At 33.4% G+C, this 21,111-nt stretch overlaps 1 protein-coding gene across 1 annotated transcript; it reads right to left on the reverse strand.

The window, feature by feature from the left end:
- Window positions 1-13,339: 13,339 nt before the first annotated feature.
- On the reverse strand, window positions 13,340-20,074 carry ODAM (odontogenic, ameloblast associated). Its single transcript, XM_060090480.1, is given in 9 exon segments — window positions 13,340-13,369; window positions 13,605-13,762; window positions 14,188-14,263; window positions 15,069-15,116; window positions 15,947-16,051; window positions 18,067-18,114; window positions 18,549-18,812; window positions 19,858-19,923; window positions 20,024-20,074. Coding segments are annotated over 9 exon segments (846 nt in total).
- Window positions 20,075-21,111: the final 1,037 nt, after the last annotated feature.

Genomic DNA, 21,111 nt, shown 5'->3' on the forward strand with positions numbered 1-21,111 from the left:
TGCTAGAACAAGTTTAGCAATTAATAAGATAAAAAATCCCATAGGTGTATTCTCATCAAAGGTTTAGAATTAGTGGTAAGGAAATGCACATTGTAAGCCACACTATGGGAAGGCTTAGCAGTGGATTAACTCACTATTACTTCAATAAGAGAGCAAAAATATCTTGTTCCACATCTTATTTTCCACATCGTGTAATATATACAAATTTGATATATATTAGAAATAGTTTGTAAAAATTTAGTACATATACTTTCTATAGGCATTATCTCTCTAAAGAAAGATAGACTTGAAAGCCATGAGAAATGAGCTAACTATTAATAGGCTTGCATACATATCAATGCTCAAGGGGAATTTTATTTTAAAAAGTCTGGGATGTCTTCCCTCTAAGAGAATGGATGCAAACAAATCTGAATTCTCTTCAAAACCTCTGTAAATGTTATACATCTAAGTAAAAGTGACTTTAGTGACTGTGGATTACTGCAATAGAATCAGAATCTATGTGACAATGTTGTAGAATTGAGTGGTTGTCAATTCCCCAGTCTTTATGGCACACCTGACCCCCAGCTGTTAAAAAGGAAAGTGGTCCTAGAGTTCTCATGCCTGGAGTCAGCACCGGCAAGTGGCACAGTCATGTCCGGACAGTCCCATGTCCACCGTGCTGTTCCCTGGAATGAGCCTGGCTTACACTAGCACCCAGTATGTGCTTAATAAATACTTACTGAGAGAACAAGTTAGGTTTTTCAGAAATTGCTTTGGCTATTTCCTGGTGTTCTTTATCAATTACACCATAGCTTGAAGCCCAAAGGCCGACTGCTGAAAATCTCTGTTTATTTACTTTGCCCTATATTCATGAGACATAATTTTATCAGGATAATTTGAATTTCATACCAAGTTCTATTAGTAATTTGTTATTTTTATGTGGATCAAATGATGGAAATCCTCATATTTGATATATGTAATAAACAGCTTACAAAGCCCACATTGCTGTATTTGACCTATATTACAAACAGCTTATGTAGCCCATTCCAAAAATTTCCCTTTCCCTCTGTAAAATAAATAATTTCTTTTCTCAAATTCAACCTAGTAATTGTTAAATAAGAAACCTTAAAAAAATCAATGACTTCCTTCTATGAACTATTACACTTTTCTCTAAACCATTTAAGCAGAACCTAAATATTTTGATATAACACATGGTTTACAGTACTGCTAACCTGTCTGTGTTATGCAGAGCTCTGTAGACACTTCCTGTGGTTCCTCTTAAGTAGACATTTTCTGCCGATGGTGCTTCTCATTTAAAGGTTAAGAAAGTGGCCTACAAAGTCTTGCATCCAGGATCTGAATCATGCTCCTCCACTTAACTTGGACAAGTCTCTTAATCTTTTATAACCACACATTTATTCAGCATTAAATAACAATGACAACATATGTTTCCTCTTTGCCTCATAGCTTTAACAATTTAAATAAAAATGCTGTTTTCTATATGGCAGTGTGTTACAATCAAAAGTTGAACTGTGGGTCTCCTTCAGATACGTATCTGATATTTTCCATGTTCATGGTCCAGAATTTTAAGTTTTCGCCCCTTATTTTTATTCTTGAATTATCAAAATTTAAAAAGTTTTCTGTATATAATAAATATTTTAATTATACTAAATCCTAAAGGATCCACGTAATTAGAAAATGTTCTGTTAGCTTTACATTATTCACTATTACCATTGTCAAAAAGATTATGTACTAGAAGCTGACAAATGCTTTACATGAAATACATTGTATATATTCACCATAGCCCTATGGGATAAGCTATGCAATTATTCTTATTTTACAGATGAGGAAAAAGGGGCTTAGAAGTTAAATATCTAAGATCAAAAATCTAATAAACTGTGTAACTGGAATACAGAATTAGTCAGTTCCTAACCACAAGTAATAGGAAATGAATTAGGGAAAAATCTACTTAGTGAATCATAAGGGAGCCATAGCAATTTTAAATAGTTATATAATCTGTTATTTTAAAATTTGTTTTTATATCAAAAGGGGTTATATTCCAACCTGTTTAGACAAAAGGCTATAAATATAAAAAAGATAGTCTTTTAGTTTTATATACTTTAAACAACTATATATTAAAAAGATAATATATTTTTATTTGGGTAAGAGAAGATTTAGACTAGCCACAAAGTATCCTTCTTCTGCCTTTTGTTCTATTCATGGTGTCAGCAGATTGAATGCTGCCCACCCATTTTGGAGAGGGCAATCTACTCTACTGTGTCCACTGAGTTGAATGCTAATCTCGTTCAGAAAAAGTTTCACAGATACACTCAGAAACAATATTTAATCTAGATACTCTGCTGCAAGTCAAGTTGACAGATAAAACTGGCCATCATACAAGGAAATGTTATGCATACTCTAAAGTAAAATCAGTCAATAGAAACAGACCCACAATCTATTGAAATCAACATATAAGAATGTTAAAGTAAATTGGATTAAACATGTTGAAGGATTTATAGAAATATGATTAATATATTGAGTGAAATGTTAGAAATTTTCTGAAAAGATAATAAAATTGTTGAAAAATTAAAAGAAAATCCCAGGACTTAAATCCTGATATGAAAAATTCATTGCAAGATATTAATAGTAGAAAAGATCGGATATAATAGATGAAAAAAGCAGTGAACTTGAAGAAGGTCAATAGAAATTTTCCAAACTGAACCACTCAGAAAAAAAAAAAAATAACAAAGGATCAATGATCTGAGGGATAATATCAAGTAATCTAACGTACACATTATTGAAGTCCTAGAATGAGATAAGAGAGAAAATGGAACAGAAAAATAGTCAAAATGGAACTGAGAAAAATTTTTTTCCAGATTTGGTCAAAAAACAATGATAAATTCAGGAAAGTCAGTGCACAGCAATTTGGATTAATATAAAGATAACCACACTTTTGCCTATTATAGTCAACCACCTAATGCCAAAGATATAGAGAAAGTCTCAAAAGTAGCTCAAGAAAAAAAGCAATTTCATATGGGAAAACATCAGTATGACTGATGGTTGACTTTTTATCTGAACCAGTGGAGGCTAGAAGATAATGTAATGACATCTTCAAAGTGTAAAAAGAAATAAATATGTAAGTTTAGAATTCTACATTCAGAAAGATAATCTATAAAAATGTGAGCTTAATAAAAGAATTTTAAGAGAAATAAAACTGGAGGAAATTAACAGTCATCAGACACAAACTAAGTAAACTTTAAAGAAAGTTCTTGAGGTTAAAGTGAAATTATACTGATAAAAATTCATACCCATGGGAAGTAAGGAATAGCACTAAAGTTGGTAAATATGTCAGTAAATATAAGCATACTTTTTCTTTTTTCTAAAATCTTTAAAAATTGATGGATGTAAAGTGAAATACATGAAAACATTAGCACAAAGGACAATAGAGATGTAAATGGTATTTTATTATTGTAAAATAATTTTGTTACCTGTAAAGAGGTAGGATATTAATTCCAGATGGATCATGATAAGTTAAGGATATATAGTATAATTTTCATAGAAACACTAAATGATACATATCTATTAGCTAAGTATCCTATAAAGGAGATGGATAGGAAAAATAATAATGCATGTTTAACTCAAAAAAGGAACAGGGAAACAAAAGCACAGGTAACAAATAGAGAACAAAAAGCAAATGGGTGTTCTTAAACCCAATCATACCAATAATTACACCAAATTTATATAGACTAAACATTTCAATTAAAAGGCAAATGTTGAGGCTGGATTAAAAAAACAAGAACCAACTATATGCTGTTTATAAGACACACCCTTTAAATATAAAGACAAACTGAAAGAAAAGGATGGTAAAGATATATTATGTAAACACTAATCAGAAGAAGCTTGCATGTCACAATTAATATTAGAGAAAATACGGTTCAAAATGAATTATATTATTGGAGATAAGTTAGGGTCATGTCATAATGATTAAAAAATCAGTTCCTCAAGAACATATTAGTCCCAGATGTGTACATAAAATCAGGGCTTCAAAATATATGAAACAAAAATGGACAGAAGCAGGCACAATAAATGAATCAACAATTGCAGTTTCAGACTTTCACTTTTATTTTTAACTGACAAAATAGGGGAAATTTGAATGACACAATTAATCAAATTGGTCTAATCATTATTTCTAGAACACGAGGATCAACAACTTCAGAATATACATTGTTTTTAAAGTGCACAGGAAATAGTCACAAAGACAGACAAAAGTCTGAGCCATTGACTAGGATCAATAACTTTCAAAAGAATAAAAGTGTATAAAATATGTTACCATATGATACAGATTATGATTTAAATGGGTTCAATTACAAATCAATAACATATGTTGAAAATCCCTAAACATTTAGAGATTTATCAACATATTTCTCTCTAACTCATGAGTTAAAAAGCAGGGCAATAATAAGAAAGAATTTTTTGGCTTTACAACGTTTATATAAAAAGAGAAGAAATGTTTAGAATCAATGATCGAAGCCAGGAATTGGCAAATTACAGGCTGAGGGTCAAATCCGGCCCACATCTGTTTTTTTGTAAATAAAGTTTTATTGGAAGACAGCCATATCCATTCTTTGACATATTATCTATGGCTACTTTCACCCTACAATGTGTGAGTTGGGTAGTTGCAACAGACTGTTTGGACCACAAAGCCAAAAATATTTACTTTCAAATAAAAGTTCACTGACACCTGTTACAAGCGTTTGTCTTAAGAAGCAAATAGAATAAAGAAAATAAGAAGAAACAAAAATCTATTAAATAAAAACTGAGCAATCAAACAATTCAATGAAGTCAAAACATTTTTTTAATTTAATAGCGAACTTATGAACTCCTAACTAGATAGATAAATTAAAAAAGGAGAGGAAGTAGAGATTATGGAATGAGACCATAACTACAGATTTGACAGACATTCAAAGTAAAATAAAGTTGCCTGATTAACATCTACTTTCCTATTAATTTGACAACTTAGAGAAAGGGACAAGTTTTTGAAAAACATGCTGGCTAAAACCACATAAGAAATTAAGCATTGAGGCAATCCTATATTTAATAAAATAATTGAATTATAATGAAAAATATTCCCCCAAAGAATGCTCTAGTTTTAAATGGTTTCACCAGTGAGGTCTGTCAAACATTTAAAGAAGAAATAATACCAGTAATACACAAACTCTCTTAAAATATAGATAAATAGAACATTTCCCAACTCATGTTATGAAACCAAACCCCAATATAAAACTGTCAGGGACATTATAAGAAAAGAAAATTGTCGACTAATAGTGTTCACAAACACAGACGCAAAAATCATTCATGGAATGTTAGTGAATAAGATACAGCAATATTTTTTAAAGATACCACATTATAACAAATTAACATTTTTTCTCCAGGAGTGAAATGTTGATTGAACATTGAAAAGTGAAACAATGTAATTTACTACATTAACCAAATCAAAGAGAAAATTCATATTTTTATTTCAGTAAATGCAGAGAAGTCATTTAACAAAAGTCAACACTCATTCATAATAAAAATTCTCACCAAATTAGGAATTCTCACCAAAAGGGAAATTCCACAATCCTTAAAGGTAATTTATGGGAAATGTACAGCTGACATCATACTTAATTGTGAAATAATGAATGATTTCCTCCTAATACCAGGAACAATGCAAGTATATACACTTTTATTCTTTCTAATCACCATTACACTGGATACCCTAGTCAGTGTAACAAAGTGGGAAAAGGAATTAAAAACATACAGAGTAATAGAAACAAATGAAATTATTTTTATTTCCAGAAAACCTGTTTTTTTTTTTTTTTTGGTGGAAAATAATATGGAACCTACAAAGCAACTGTGGAAACTGATAAGTGTATTTAGCAAGATCATTGCACAGAAGCTCAATGTACAAAAATCAACTGCAACTCTTAGAGGAAAACATAGGAAGAACACTCATTGACATAAATTACAGCAAGATCTTTTTGGATCCATCTCCTAGAGCAATGGAAATAAAAACAAAAATAAACAAATGGGACCTAATGAAACTTAAAAGCTTTTGCAAAGCAAAGGAAACTACAAACAAGATGAAAGACAACCCTCAGAATGGGAAAAACATTTGTAAATGAATCAACAGACAAAAGATTAATCTCCAAAATATATAAACAGCTCATGCTGCTCAATATTAAAAAACAAACAACCCAATAAAAAAAAAATGGGCAGAAGACCTAAATAGACATTTCTCCAAAGAGGACATACAGTTGACCAAGAAGCACATGAGAAGCTGCTCAACGTCACTAATTATTAGAGAAATGCAAATCAAAACTACAATGAAGTATCACCTCACACCAGTTAGAATGGGCATTATCAGAAAATCTACAAACAACAAATGCTGGAAAGGGTGTGGAGAAAAGGGAACTCTCTTGCACTGTTGGTGGGAATGTAAATTGATACAGCCACTATGGAAAAGAGTATGGAGGTTCCTTAGAAAACTAAAAATAGAACTACCATATGATCCAGCAATCCCACTACTGGGCATATATGCAGAGAAAACCATAATTCAAAAAGACACATGTACCCCAATGTTCATTGCAGCACTATTTACAGTAGCCAGGTCATGGAAGCAACCTAAAGGTCCATCAACAGACGGATGGATAAAGAAGATGTGGTACATATATAAAATGGAATATTACTCAGCCATAAAAAAGAATGAAATTGGTCATTTGTAGAGACGTGGATGCATCTAGAGACTGTCATACAAAGTGAAGTAAGTCAGAAAGAGAAAAACAAATATAGCATATTAACACATATATGTGGAACCTAGAAAAATGGTACAGATGAACCGGTTTGCAGGGCAGAAATTGAGACACAGATGTAGAGAAGAAATGTATGGACACCAAGGGGTGAAAGCAGCAGTGGGTGGGGCTTGGGGTGTGATGAATTGGGAGACTGGGATTGACATGTTTACACTGATATGTATAAAATGGATGACTAATAAGAACCTTCTGTATATTAAAAAAAATCAACTGCATTGCTATATGCTAAAAACAAAAAATAAAATTTAAAAACATAAAAATATTTAGAAAAATAATTAACAAATAGTGCAAGACTTCTACACTGAGAACCACAGAACATTTCAGAGATAAATATAAAAATTTGTATAAAATATAAATTTACTATCTGACCTTTTTTTTTTTTTTGAAAGGCCCAGATAGTAAATATTTTTGGCTTTGTGGTCCAAACAGTCTGTTGCAACTACCCAACTCACACATTGTAGGGTGAAAGTAGCCATAGATAATATGTCAAAGAATGGATATGGCTGTCTTCCAATAAAACTTTATCTACAAAAAAACAGATGTGGGCCAGATTTGACCCTCAGCCTGTAATTTGCCAACCCCTGGCTTAGATTATTGATTCTAAGCATTTCTTCTATTTTTATATAACCATTCTAAAGCCAAAAAATTCTTTCTTATTGCCTGAATAAGTATATACCATGTTCATGAACTGGAATACTCAATATGGTTAAGATGCCAAGTATTTCCTGTTTGATCTTGAGATTCAACACTATCCATTAAAACTTAGCAGGGTAGAAATTGACAATCCACCTCTAAAATTTATATGGAAATGCGAAAGACATAAAGTTATAGTAATCAAGACTCTTTAGTGTTGATGCAAAGACAGAAAAGCAGTTAAATGGAATAAAATAGTCAAAAATAGATGCAGGTACATAAAGTCCATTGATTTTCAATAAAGATATAAAGGCAATTCAGTAAGGAAAGGATAACCTTTTAAACAAATTATCCTGGAATGATTAGGTATCTTTATGGAAAGAATTTTCCTTGACCCTATCTTCACACTCTACACAAAAATCAATGGCTACAGATTTAAATGTAAAAGCTAAACCATTAAAAATTCTGTAAGAAAATATAGGAGAATATATTCATTACTTTGAGGTAGGTGAAGACTTCTTTATTAGGACACGAGACACTAACCTTCAAAAACTGACGAATTTAACTATGCCAAAAAAAAAAAAAAACAAAAAAACAATCCAATCCTCAAAAACCACGCTAAGAAATGAATGAAAAGACAAGCTACAGACTGGAAAAAGTATTCACAATAACATTTATTGGGACAAGTATGTTATCCAGAATATGTAAAAAGCTCTTACAAATCAATCATAAGAATATGATTGAAAAATTGATTCAAAAAACTAGGGCTTCCCTGGTGGCTCAGTGGTTGAGAATCCGCCTGCTGATGCAGGGGACACAGGTTCGTGCCCCGGTCCGGGAAGAGCCCACATGCCACAGAGCAGCTAAGCCCGTGAGCCATGGCCGCTGAGCCTGCGCGTCCGGAGCCTGTGCTCCGCAACAGGAGAGGCCACAACAGTGAGAGGCCTGCGTACCGCAAAAAAAATAATAATAATAAAATAAATAAATAAATATATACTAATTGTCAGTAAGCATAGAAAAACAACATATTATTAGTCATCAGGCAAATGCAAATTAAAGCTGCAAAATATGTAATATATTAGAGGAGATATAGACTGAACAGCTTAATATATTAGGTTGAGGAACAGATTTAGGAGTCAGGGATAACTTATATATGTTTATTAAAGTCACAACAATAGAAATGTTCATGCAGTGGTTTCTGAGAGAGAAGAGAGGGTAGAGGTCAAACTTTGTGAAAGTTAATTTTGAAGGGATGTTTGATAGAAGAGGAACTCATGGAAATGATTTAAAAATACAATTCTAAATGCTGGCCAGAAGGTGCAGGAATTAGAATTGTGACACATTGCTGACCAGAGTATAAAATGTTACAGCCACATTGGAAACTACTTAGCAGTTACTTATAAAAAACTTACCCTATGATTTATCTCCACTTTGTGGTATTTACTCAAGAGAAATGAAACCATATGTTTACAAAAGGACTTGTACAGGAATGTTCATAGCATTGTTATTCCTAATGGTAAATAATTAGAAACAACCCAAACGTTCTTCAGTAGGAGAATAAATAAACTGTAGTATATTCATATAATGTAACATACAATTTAAGCAATAACGTGAATGAATCACAAAAGCATTATACTGAGTGAAAGAAGCTGCCACAAAGGAATACAAACTGTATAAAGTAATAAAAATATTTAAAAAATTAGAAAAAAGAAAGAAAGAAGAGAGAAACCAAACCAGAAAAACAAATCCACCCATGATAACAAGTGCTAAAAACTATACTAAAAAAAAAAAGCAATTTGAACATACAAAACAAAACAAAAAAACAAACAAAAGATTACATAGTGTATGATTTAATTTATATAAAGTTCCAGAACAAGCAAAATTAATACATGGTGATAGAAATTTTATTTTTGAAAGTAGTAGCTTGGCATGAGAATGGGGAGACTAGATTAACCAGAAAAGAGAAGGAAGGTGGAGTGGTGGAAATGTTCTGCAACTTGATGGGGTGATAGTTCCAAAGTATACACATTTATATGTATATGTATGTACATGTGTATATGTAAATCAAACTCATCAAACTTAAACTATACATTTAAAAGTATGACGAGACTCTGATGATGGATTGGTTGTGTAAGCATTATTGGAGGTGAGAACACGCATGGGTTCTGTACGTCAGTCTTGAACTAATGCTGTTATAATATATTTAGATAGGAAGAAGCCAGTGCTGAAGGTTGGTAGGGAAAGTTTTGAGGCTAAAGTGTGGATTATCAACTATAAGCAAAGCTGATTCTAGAGAAATTATTCTACATAAAGTTTTTCTGGTTAGATCTGTTCAAAATTGAACTGCTTTTTCTGCTTTGCCTTTCTTACACTGGCATGGGATGGAGAGATTTGGATGCCAGGGTTAAAACAAACAGAAACATAAAACATAGTTCTTTGCACGTATCCTGGCAATATTTCCATTAGCTGTACACTCTTGTCTTCCTAAACTTATTAACAAAAATGATAGAGTTTAAAGCTCTTATATAAAGTAGTGTGAAAATATAGAATATTTCACTGATAGTGATTACAGTATTCATGTTTTCAAACATAGTTGTTGCTCAAGAATACCTTACTAAGACTTAACATCTTCCTGAAACAGATTAGATACTGAACAGTCTGAGATACAGAAATTTTTTAAGCTGAGTCACTAAATTGGATTTTTAAAAACCATCCAGAGTAATAAGGTCCTTTTAATATTGCCTAGAATAAAGAAATAAATTTGGCATGCTTAACTTAATATTAATGTTTTTATCAAAATATTTATTCTTGAAGGAACTTCTCAATGTTTATCTTTGCATTATTTTATTTATGTAGAACTTATCTATTTAATGCTTTTATATGTTAATATTGTGTTTATATAACTTGTGTAATTTTCAAAGCATTTATTATTGTAACCCCTAATACTGCCAAGTTCTTGACAATTATAGCATTATGCTTTGAGCTTTGTGGTTTTTCCTGAGTTCTGCTTCTCTTCACTGTACCTTCAAATAGAAGAGCTATGTTGTGCTCATTTCTCTTCTTTAGTGTCTGACCATCCCCTTTCTCCTCCTCCTTAAAAAGAGAGGTGGAATACTTGCTATGTTCCAGAATGTTTTCTAAACATTCAGCATGAATTACCATGTTCCTAAGTGCCAAACGTGTGTTTGAACAGACATCTCGTTGTTTGACTCCCCATGTCATGTCCAACATTAAGAGGTCTGTCAATTACTCAGAATTACTTTCAACTCACCAATTTAGGGGGAAAAAAGACAATGTATAAGATGAAGGTAGAATAGGTGATTATTGGGTTACTATTCTATAGGGTAAGTAACATATTCCAGGGTCATAACATTACTAAGTGCTGGAAAAAGATATGATTCTAGGAATTGTGATCAACTTTAAAGTAAAATATTAACCAAATTTGCTTGAAACCACCTAATACATGTTCATTCATTTATTTATTCACTCATTCATTCATTTTCCTTGTCATACACATAGTTTCACACACATCAATACACATCTACATACAAATACATGAAGTATATTGAATGTCAATTTTTGTTTTCTCAGAATTTCACCTGAAAGTTCAAAGCTGAGAAAATAACTAAGAAGTACTTCCATAATCACAAGTAAAGGGAGAAAATTAACATTTTCTGAGTACAGTTGACTCTTGAACAAAGTGGGAGTTAGGAACACCGACCCACACACAGTCAAAGATCCATGTATAAATTTACAGCTGGCACTCCACATCTGTGGTTCCTCATCCGAGGATTCAACCAACTGCAGATCGTATAGTATGGTTGGAGGTATTTATTGAAAAAAATCCACGTATAACTGTATCCCCACAGTTCAAACCTGTGTTGCTCAAGGGACAGCCATACTTCGTATGAACCAGGTATCTTACTTGTGTTATTTCATGTAGTCCTTTCAGAAAGTTTGAAAAGGTAAATATTGTTATCTCTGTTTTACACCAGAAAACTGAGACTCAGGTTAGGTGACTTGCTGAAGGTTGAAAGCCATAATGAAAGCCACATCTGATGAAATCCAGAATCTGTGCCCTATTTTGTACTAGATGTTGCTTCTCCAAACCAGTATACATCTTCCTGGGGAGCTATCCTTTTGGGTGATGACAGCCATCTTTCCGTGTATCTGTGTCATATTGGGAGTGTGCACTTAATGACATCTGCCACCAAATAATTTTGATTTTAATAGGGAGTGCATCAGAAGGAATCTAGCTGAAGGGACCTGGGAGGAATAATGACATGATATGTGAAAGTTAAGTACATACTTTAGTTCATTAGTGTCAATCACCACACTTGTAAATCCAATGACAGGATGTCTTTTTTTTTTTTTTTTTTTCGGTATGTGGGCCTCTAACTGTTGTGGCTTCTCCCACTGTGGTGTACAGGCCCCGGAGGCACAGGCTCAACGGCCATGGCTCACGGTCCCAGTCGCTCTGCGGCATGTGGATCTTCCCGGACCGGGGCATGAACCCGCGTCCCTTGCATCGGCAGGCGGACTCCCAACCACTGCGCCACCAGGGAAGCCCGACAGGATGTCTTTATTCTCATTGATGCCACCATTTTCCAGAGCCTTCCTTTATTAATGCAATTATACAATTCATTCAGTGATATTTGTTTTATTCTCATTGTTGTTACTTTCCAGATTATGCAATGACAGTATATTTGAAAAGAAATACAATTTTGTAAAGCTAAGGCTTATTAAGTGATTGCATTACTTTTCTGTGACATTTAAAGGGTATAATACTATTTATAAGTAAAAGGAAGTTCAGGAGAAGAGCCAAAATATTTTATATTTTTCAAAGACCTGATGTTAACATTGAGGAAATAAATAGCCCAAAATGATATCCAAGGCACTGCCACATCTTTTCTCTGAAAAATAAAATAAAAGACCATTTTAATACCATTAGACTGTCTTCTGTAAAATTTCCTAGATTTTTCTAAATTGCTTAAAAAGAAATAAAATACTTTTCTGGCATTGGTGCAGAAGGTCACACTCTACTGAAATCCCTTTAGTATTTCTGATTAAAAAGCTTGAAACTTGCATTGAATGAAATGTTACATTACAGAAGAGACTTCTAAAGAGGTGCTCACACTATTCACTTCTGGCTGTAATTTCATAGTTTTTTTTAAAATCTGAAGAATGTTAAGTATTCATTTTCACAGAAGGAAAAATCAGAAGAGACTCATAGGCAGCAGGGAGGAGGTTTCAAAAATCTTTGCCTTTTACTTTTCCATTTCATGCCAAATTGTTAGCTTCTTTTTTTTTTTAATTGTTTTTTGTTTGCTTTTTAGTGTGCATTTTTTACTTCTTGGAGTCATCCCAATCTGCCCTTCTATCAAACACACACTACCCTCATAGCCAACCAAGCCCATTAGGACAGGTAATTAATTAAAATTATATTTAAAATAAAAATCATGGAATTTAAAATTTTTTATCACTTTGAGACTTTATTTCATTCCAAACTAATACAGATGTATTGGCATTATTACAACTTTTAGCTTGCAAAGTGAAGTGTTGATTTGGGAGAACTGACTTTGTATATAGTATCTATTGAATGTCTTTTACATGGACCTAGTATATTTACTATTTGTGTTTTCAGAGTTTTTGCCAATTTATGGCATAGGCAGACATGATCCTCAAAAATTTATTTTGATTTTTAAAAAATTGCTAAAGTATCTTAATTATTAGTAGCTTTGTATTTTTTTTATTTTGTTGTACACCTTTTCATTAGTTCTCCTTATAATTTTTTTTTTTAATTTACAACATGTCATGGTACTTAAGGCATGTCTCTTAGCAAATACCTACCCCAAATTCTGAATGATTAGGACAACATCTTATGGTTCCTTTAGGCTATTGGTCTTGGCCTAGTGAAAAACTGATATGCATAAGAAGCTCTTATTAAATCAAAATTAAATTATATTCTGATTAATTGATTATCTGTAAGCAATTATTATTAACCTATTCAAGGTTAAGACCATATATTCTACTATATCTTAACTGTCATTATTTCCATGACTAAGTCCTATAAATTAAGCACTAACTTTATACTTTCTATTAGACATCAATTTCTTACATAAAATGAATCTTTGATTACTCTACCTTCTTTTCCATGAGTTCTGGGGTAATAGTTGTGTCCATAGCAGAAGTAAAAAAATTTGTTGTGCTGGGTTTTTGTGAAGTTGAAGGAATGAAAATTCCTGTATTGGCGTGCTTAAAATTTATCATTCCTTTTTGTAAATATGGTGACACTCCTCCTGCTGGCTATAAGGGTGACAAAAAAAGTGGTTACAGGTTCAAGGACAAGGTCAAAATTGGGAAGAATATACAGCAATAGGATTGAGATACAAAGCAAGGATTTTATTTGAGAAGTAAATACCTTTATTAATTTTCTAGATTATAATCTATCCTTTAGAAAGACTATGAATATATGCCAGCAAACATGGATGTGTCTTAATACCTGACTTTAAATGAGTGTACCCAAGGAGAGTATCTGGCATATAGTAATCCTCAATAAATATTTGATGAACTGAGTGAATTGAATCTTGCTTGGAAAAAGATTATAGGGGGAAGGAGTAATAATTGTGTGGAATAATAACATTTTCATTAAAATGAACAGCACTGCAGAGACCTGTAAGTTGTCAATTGCTGATTTACAGTAGCTAGCAAAGTGTGGTAAGGAAACTTACCATCACAGCAATTTCAGGAGCTGTGCCTAGGAAGGGATCAAAGGCTGGTTGCTGCTGTCCTCTCAGCATAACCTGAAAAATTGTAAAGCTTAAAAAAGTCTAAATTATTAATTGATAAAATATATTGTTTTGCACCCAAGGCAGTTAAACCCTTCCCAACTTCTTCAATTAGCTTCTTGAAAACAAACAAAATAATTTAGATTTGAGAAAGAGAAAAGCAGCTCCTGACTCTGAGAAAATGGACTGACACAATAGCTCTGCTGCAGTGTTTTCAGGAGCTGTCCTGACATTCTATTCTGGAGCTTCATGTTCCCCTATTGTACATTAACAATCCTACAGAACACTAACATCAGACAAGGTCGCCTCTGAACATGATGAAGTACAATCAAAACAACACCACTTTGTAGTCTTGTCCAAAGCAAGGTCCCTGTGCAAGGCATGAAATACCAGGCATCCTTAGGTCCTGGCTAATCTGAATAATTCCTGTTTCTTTACCAGTCACAGCCTTTGCCTCTCTCCATTGTTCTTACCTTCTAGGTAAGAATTGGAAAGTTACCCAATCACAGAACTACCCCCACTACTTGAGAACACCCAATCCAAGGTTAACCATCACTCCTTTAACTCTTCCCAAAATCACCTGGCACAAGACCAGACCCTGTAAGAAGTCATTCTAATACCTTCCTGTTAAGACACCCCACAGTTCTCCATGGTGTGTGTTCTCCCTTGTTACAATGAGTGGATAAATCCAATTTTGTCCAACTAGAGGTGTGTTCCTGGTGGTTTTTGGCTAAAGGGCATTGATAGATTTAATAGTTTGTGAAGCAAGTAGTTTCAAAAGTTTTTTTTTTTTTTTAGTGAAAGGTATACATTTACTTACAGGTTCTGCTTTTTGTGGAATATATCCAAATTCAGTATAGAATGGCATCTGTCAGAATTTAGAAAAATGCATTAGGTTTGCTCTGATGATTTGTGTCATAATGTGGTGGTAAATGATTACCGAAATATATATATATATGTATATATATATATATCTTATACCATAGTAAAGACTTTTTTGAAAGTGTATATGTTCTAGGTGGTAAAAATTATTGTTAACTTACCAAGCATCCTTTTACCACCATATGATTTCTAGGTTAAAACTCTCCCTTTCTCTTTAAATTAATATGACTTCGTTGGAAGTACTACTACCAGTCATTTAAAGCATAATTTTCAGTTTTCTCTAATTGGTTAGGCAAGATTTAAGTGATGATAAATTAAAAAAACAAACTAATTTCCATTCTAATTAAAATCTAGTTATGTATGAGACACCTGAATTTATATTAGAATTCTACCAATTTATTGCAGGTCCACAAAACTCAAAATAATGTTACCTAATTTTACCTCAAGATCTGGTGATCATAAGTGCTTTTTATCATGGTAGCTGTTTAAAAAAATAATAGCCACATGTATATGAGAAAAGGGATACTGGTAGATTTTTAAAAGTTAGAAAACTTCATTTTCCAATATGATTCAGATTTTGGCCTCTGATTTGACTGAAGTCCATTCACTGACTTTATTCTTTCAAAATTCAGCCTTGGAGTATATTTCCAAATTAGTGACATGTTAAAAAAAGCACTATATCCTTTTATGACCACCAGTTCAAGCTGTTGAGTTCTTGCACTAAGTATAATTAGATATTCTCTTCTCTGAAAATTTACCTTATCTTCTTTATTCTCAGGTGGAACTAGTCAAACTAAAATCAAACACCTGTAGTACCTGCTCCTCAAACAGCAGCTGTCTGGTTTGCGGAGATGACTGTGCGACTGTTTGTTGAGGCTGTTCCCAGGGTAGGAGCATGTAAACTGGGTAGTACAGAAGCATCTATTTGTAAACAGAAAAGTACAGAAGAGCTTCCTTTAGTGCAAGACTTAAAACAAAATACTCTCTAATATCAATATTGTATTAAAGCTGATTTGTATTTAGCAATTTTATGAACAAAAGAACACATAAAGCAGTCCTTCCCAAACTTTAGAGTAAACTTGTATTGCAAGTGACACTGGACTTTGTTTCAATGTTGCTTGGTCAGACACATTAGGAAGTAGTGAATTCAAATTATAACAGACTTTTTAAAATGGGTACCTTGGACTTTATATATAAATTACTTTGCAAATATCTAAGAAGACAGCCTGTGCAGCATTTTCCATATATATATATATTTTGTGGTATGCGGGCCTCTCACTGCTGTGGCCTCTCCCGTTGTGGAGCACAGGCTCCGGACACGCAGGCTCAGCGACCATGGCTCACGGGCCCAGCCGCTCCACAGCATGTAGGATCTTCCTGTACTGGGGCACGAACCCACGTCCCCTGCATCGGCAGGCGGACTCTCAACCACTGCGCCACCAGGGAAGCCCTCCATATATTTTTTTGAGACTGTATATTCTGCAGAACATGGTATTAGAAATTCTACCATAATGAATGAATTCTCAGGAATGTATTTCCTTTAATAATTGCCATTTTATTAAAACAGTCCATAAGTATTGTAGAATACTTCAAAAATCCAGAAATAGACAAGGAACAAATAAAATCACCTGCAATTTCACCACCCACATTATCATGTATTGGCTTGCACTTATGTCTGTATATGCATATGTTTTTATAGAAAATGAGGATCATTGTACATACATGGGGTTTTGTGTGCTATTTTCTTTCCTTGTGTAATTAAATGAGACCTATTGGATATAAGAGCTAAAAAAAACGATAACTGTGGTTTGAGAAGAGGTATATTTTGTACAGTTGTTCTTCACCCTGGCTAACAATCAAAAACACTAATTGAACATTTTAACAGATAATCAGTTTTGATCTACTCATGGGGTTTTGATTCATTAGGTGTGGGGCAGGGTACAGGCATTTGTAATTTTCAAAATCATCACTAGAGATTCTAATGCAAAACCAGGCTGTAGAGCCACTGGTTAGGTGGTTAAAGGAAGGGTGAAGAATTATATTCTAACTCAGCTATTTATTTTCATTAGGATTGGGAACTTAATCTCATAAAGACTTAGTTTCTTGATCCTTAAAATGAAGTAATTCCACTTGTCAGGTATCTAACTCTCTAAATGCTGTGACATAGAATGAGATAATGTCTAGAGGTAACTTTTGTTTTATAATAGAGGTGGACAAAATTACATAATTATGATTACACTAAAGTCAAGTGGTGTACTGTTTTACAAAACGGTCAATATTCTGCTGGTGAATAATATAATTTATCCATGTCCTTATTTCTTTGAGCCCAGGATATTATAAAATTAACTAGCCAAACATTAAGAGGGTTTTCTATATTACTTTAACGATTCTACTAGTTTACATTCATTTTTTAAAGATTCTGTTATTTAATGGAAATCACCACCATTTGACTGTAATATTGGAGTTAAACTGAAAATATACAACAACCTGGAAATATTTTGAGCATAACTCAGAAAAACTCTCTCTGTATCATATGGTATTTTAACAGATTAATGCATCTTTCTCTGAACCAAAATTTAGGGTTGGGCAAAGTCAGCCCATGGTATTTCTCCAGAGTTTTTACCAAATGCCAGCATTCTAGGTGCAGAGAGGACATAACCTAAGGCTTAGTGAGCTCTTTAATTCCCAACACAGTAATGTTCTGGAAACTCAGGGGTCCTGAAGAGTCTCAGCTGGTCTTTCTTTTGGAGCTCTTAAGTGAGCCTAATATTAACAAACTGTTACCAGCCCAGCAATGGTGGTATCTAGATCGTGATAGTACTGTACATGTTTGTAGCCCTGCTATAAGAATCAGAGCTATAAATATAGAAGAAGCATTCAATGGAGAGGGTATACAGCAATCTCTGTATAGGAGTGATGGCATTCCTTTCATTTACCTGTGCTTGCTCATGAGGCATTTTGAGGGAGAACACAGAGGGCATAACCTGCCAAAAAAGGAATTATAAAAAAGTTATACTTGACTTTTTAATTTAAAATTCCAGAGCTGTTTTCTTTAGACCTAGCCATATAAATGTATAATTTGTATTAGCAGACTTCTATGATGACAAAAGGTCATCTATTGTGTGTACCATCATTAATGCAAATTGCCCTTTTTTTAAAGATGATATTTCCCTAGTTATCCTTTCCAAGACATGTTTTAACACTTTTGATTTGTCCTAGACTGCTGACTTAAATAACATTTTTTATGGCAGAAATCAGAAAGATAAGGAATTACTTCCAGTGATGGTAGAAACATATTATGAGAAAGAATTCTTGCTCAATAACTCCTGTCTTATTTCAAAGCTGGTTCATATTCTTTTTCACATTCCATGTGCATTATCTCTCTTCTGGGTAACAAGATGGAAGAGGCTCGACTTACGTTATTAGAGCCCTGTTGAGTCTGTGGTGGTGTTTGAGGCTGTGAGGAGTCCAGCCGTCCTGCCTGGGTTTCTTGGGCAAAACTGACCTGTCCTGGGAAGGGTATCTGATTTGGGACCAGTCCAGCAAACCGGTCGAGAGTTGATAAAGAGAATCGGGAGAGTCCTGGAATTTGAGCCTGCTGCTGCTGTTGTAGAATCTCAGGGAAAGGAGGAATCCATGAATTAAATGGACCCTCGGAAGACACAAAAGAAAGGAAGCATTTCTCTTTCATTTCAAAAAGAATTTACAATCACTCCTGAGCAAAAAGGAGACAAAATGTAAACAATTTCTATATTTCCATTGCTCCATTATAAAAAAAGGGCAGATCCTGGCACATTGTGAGCCATGCAAGCAGCAGGAACAATGCTAAATCCCCAGTGTTCATAATGTGACATATGGGGCAGAATTAGGTAGATAAAGGCTACAGTTTTTGCAGTTGCCAGACTGGTTTCAAATCTCTCTCTCTCTTTTTTTTTTTTTTTACCACATAGCTGTGTATGATTTTGTGTAAAATGGTTAATTTAAATATCTCATAGTTATGAGACTTTGTGCCTGGCATATAACAAGTTCTCAATAAATAAGTGTTCACCCGATTATAGTTTTTAGTTTAGTCTTCAAACAAATGGTAGTTAGAATATATAGGACAAATTCATAATTTAAAAAATTAAGATTTTAGAAATAGAATCAGAAAACATTTTGTTCTCGTACCAAGTACCACAAGAAATGAGTGGCAGAAATGTATTCTTGAAATAATTATTGAGGTAGGGGTACCTGAAGCCAAGATTACTAAACATGCTAAAACTATTAAGAATGTTTACTACAAATATAGCACAAGTCAGAGCTAGCTGATCATAATTTCCTGTTAAAGGTGAGATGTTTTCTCACTAAACTTAAAATAAATGACAGTGATTAGAGCTTAGGATTTAACTACCTCTCCCCTGCTGTATATGAGTTTGCACAACTTTAGCCCATTCCAGTGATCTAGTTAGTCATTTTATGCTCTTGAACTCCTATTTACACCATATCAGGTGTTATTAGAACAAAAAGGTATACAAGAATCTGTCTCTGCTTTTAAAGAATTTGCAATCAAACAAGGGAGGCAAAGTAATATTCTAGAAACAACTTGGTATACAAAACAAACATAAACATTGTAAACGCATTTGGATATAAAGAGCTAGTGGAGAGAATTGCAGGATAAATCAACAGAAAGCTTTTTATCTCTTCCCCACTGTGTTTCTATAAAACAAAGAAATAAAAAAACGGGGGACATTGTTTTAAGTATTTAAACTAACCTCATTGCTGTTGCTTGCAGACATAAGGCGCTGTGGAAGAAGCTAAACAAAACAAAACAAAACAAAACAAAACAGAAATGGTAAAAGAAGTCTTGGTATGGGTTTCACACAATGATTTCAATTGTACCATGACATCACTTACAGGGGCTGACATTGTGGCTCCCAGTATCCCAAGAAAAATTATAGTTTTCATTTTCAGATGAAATATCTAGAAAACACGTTGTGAAGCTTAGTTTTAAAAAAGATTTTCTATGTAAAAATCATGATAACAGTAAATTAGCTAGTATTGTTCAATCAGAAGGGTAGTTGGTGGAATTTTACAGTATTTACTTATATATTAGGATTTAAAATAAAAAAAGGTACATTTATAAATATCTGTAACAGAACTCATTCTTTTTCTCAGAGCAGCTTTTTAAAAAAACAAAATTGTTTGCTTTTCTTTTTAGCATGCCCCAAATAACTCATTTGGTGGCATATGATGTAGTTGAATGAATTTATTAACAAGATGGCCTCATTCCCTGTGCTGTTCTACATTGTAGGTAGTGGGTCCTTTGGACCATGGGAGGCCCATGACTGGGGTCAATGAACTAGGTCTTTATTTTTATAAAATTTTAAACAATTTTATTGTCTATTTAATGTGGTGGTAAGAATACCACAATAAAGGTCTGACAATAGCAGTTCAATACCAGGTAGTGTCGATTTAAAAGTCTAATAACATTAAAATATGTTAAAACTAAGCAACGGAGTCAAAATTTTTCTAATTCAAGGAAATAGTCTATAAAATTAAATTGTAATACTGATTTACAGTCTAACCTGTGGAAATATATTATTTCTTGTCCTCAGATTTGAAAAATCCTTCCCTAGTTCAAATCATTGACCTACACAAGCATTTAGGGTGACTTTGGTAGTTTATGCTGCAGAATTGACTGATTTGTGTTCTTAAAATTATGAAAGCAAAGATTTGATATCTTACCTCACTCTTTTACCTATGAAGAGAAATCTAGACTCATTCAAGGTCTGTGTCCTTTTTATCTTTTGACTCTGCTGCTTGGAGCTTCTCTTAAATTTTAAAACCCCATCTTTAGAAGAGGAGGACCAATCATTTTTCAAAGGGACCAGTGATTCAGAGGGCTTCAGACAATGGCTTAGCTAATAACCCCTTTCCTAATCATCTAGGTTGTATATGGATTCCCACAGTTTTAGTAATGTCATTAAATTATCCTCAGAAAT

The sequence above is a fragment of the Mesoplodon densirostris genome, chromosome 1 (genome assembly GCF_025265405.1).
Source record: "Mesoplodon densirostris isolate mMesDen1 chromosome 1, mMesDen1 primary haplotype, whole genome shotgun sequence".
Taxonomy (NCBI): Eukaryota; Metazoa; Chordata; class Mammalia; order Artiodactyla; family Ziphiidae; genus Mesoplodon; species Mesoplodon densirostris.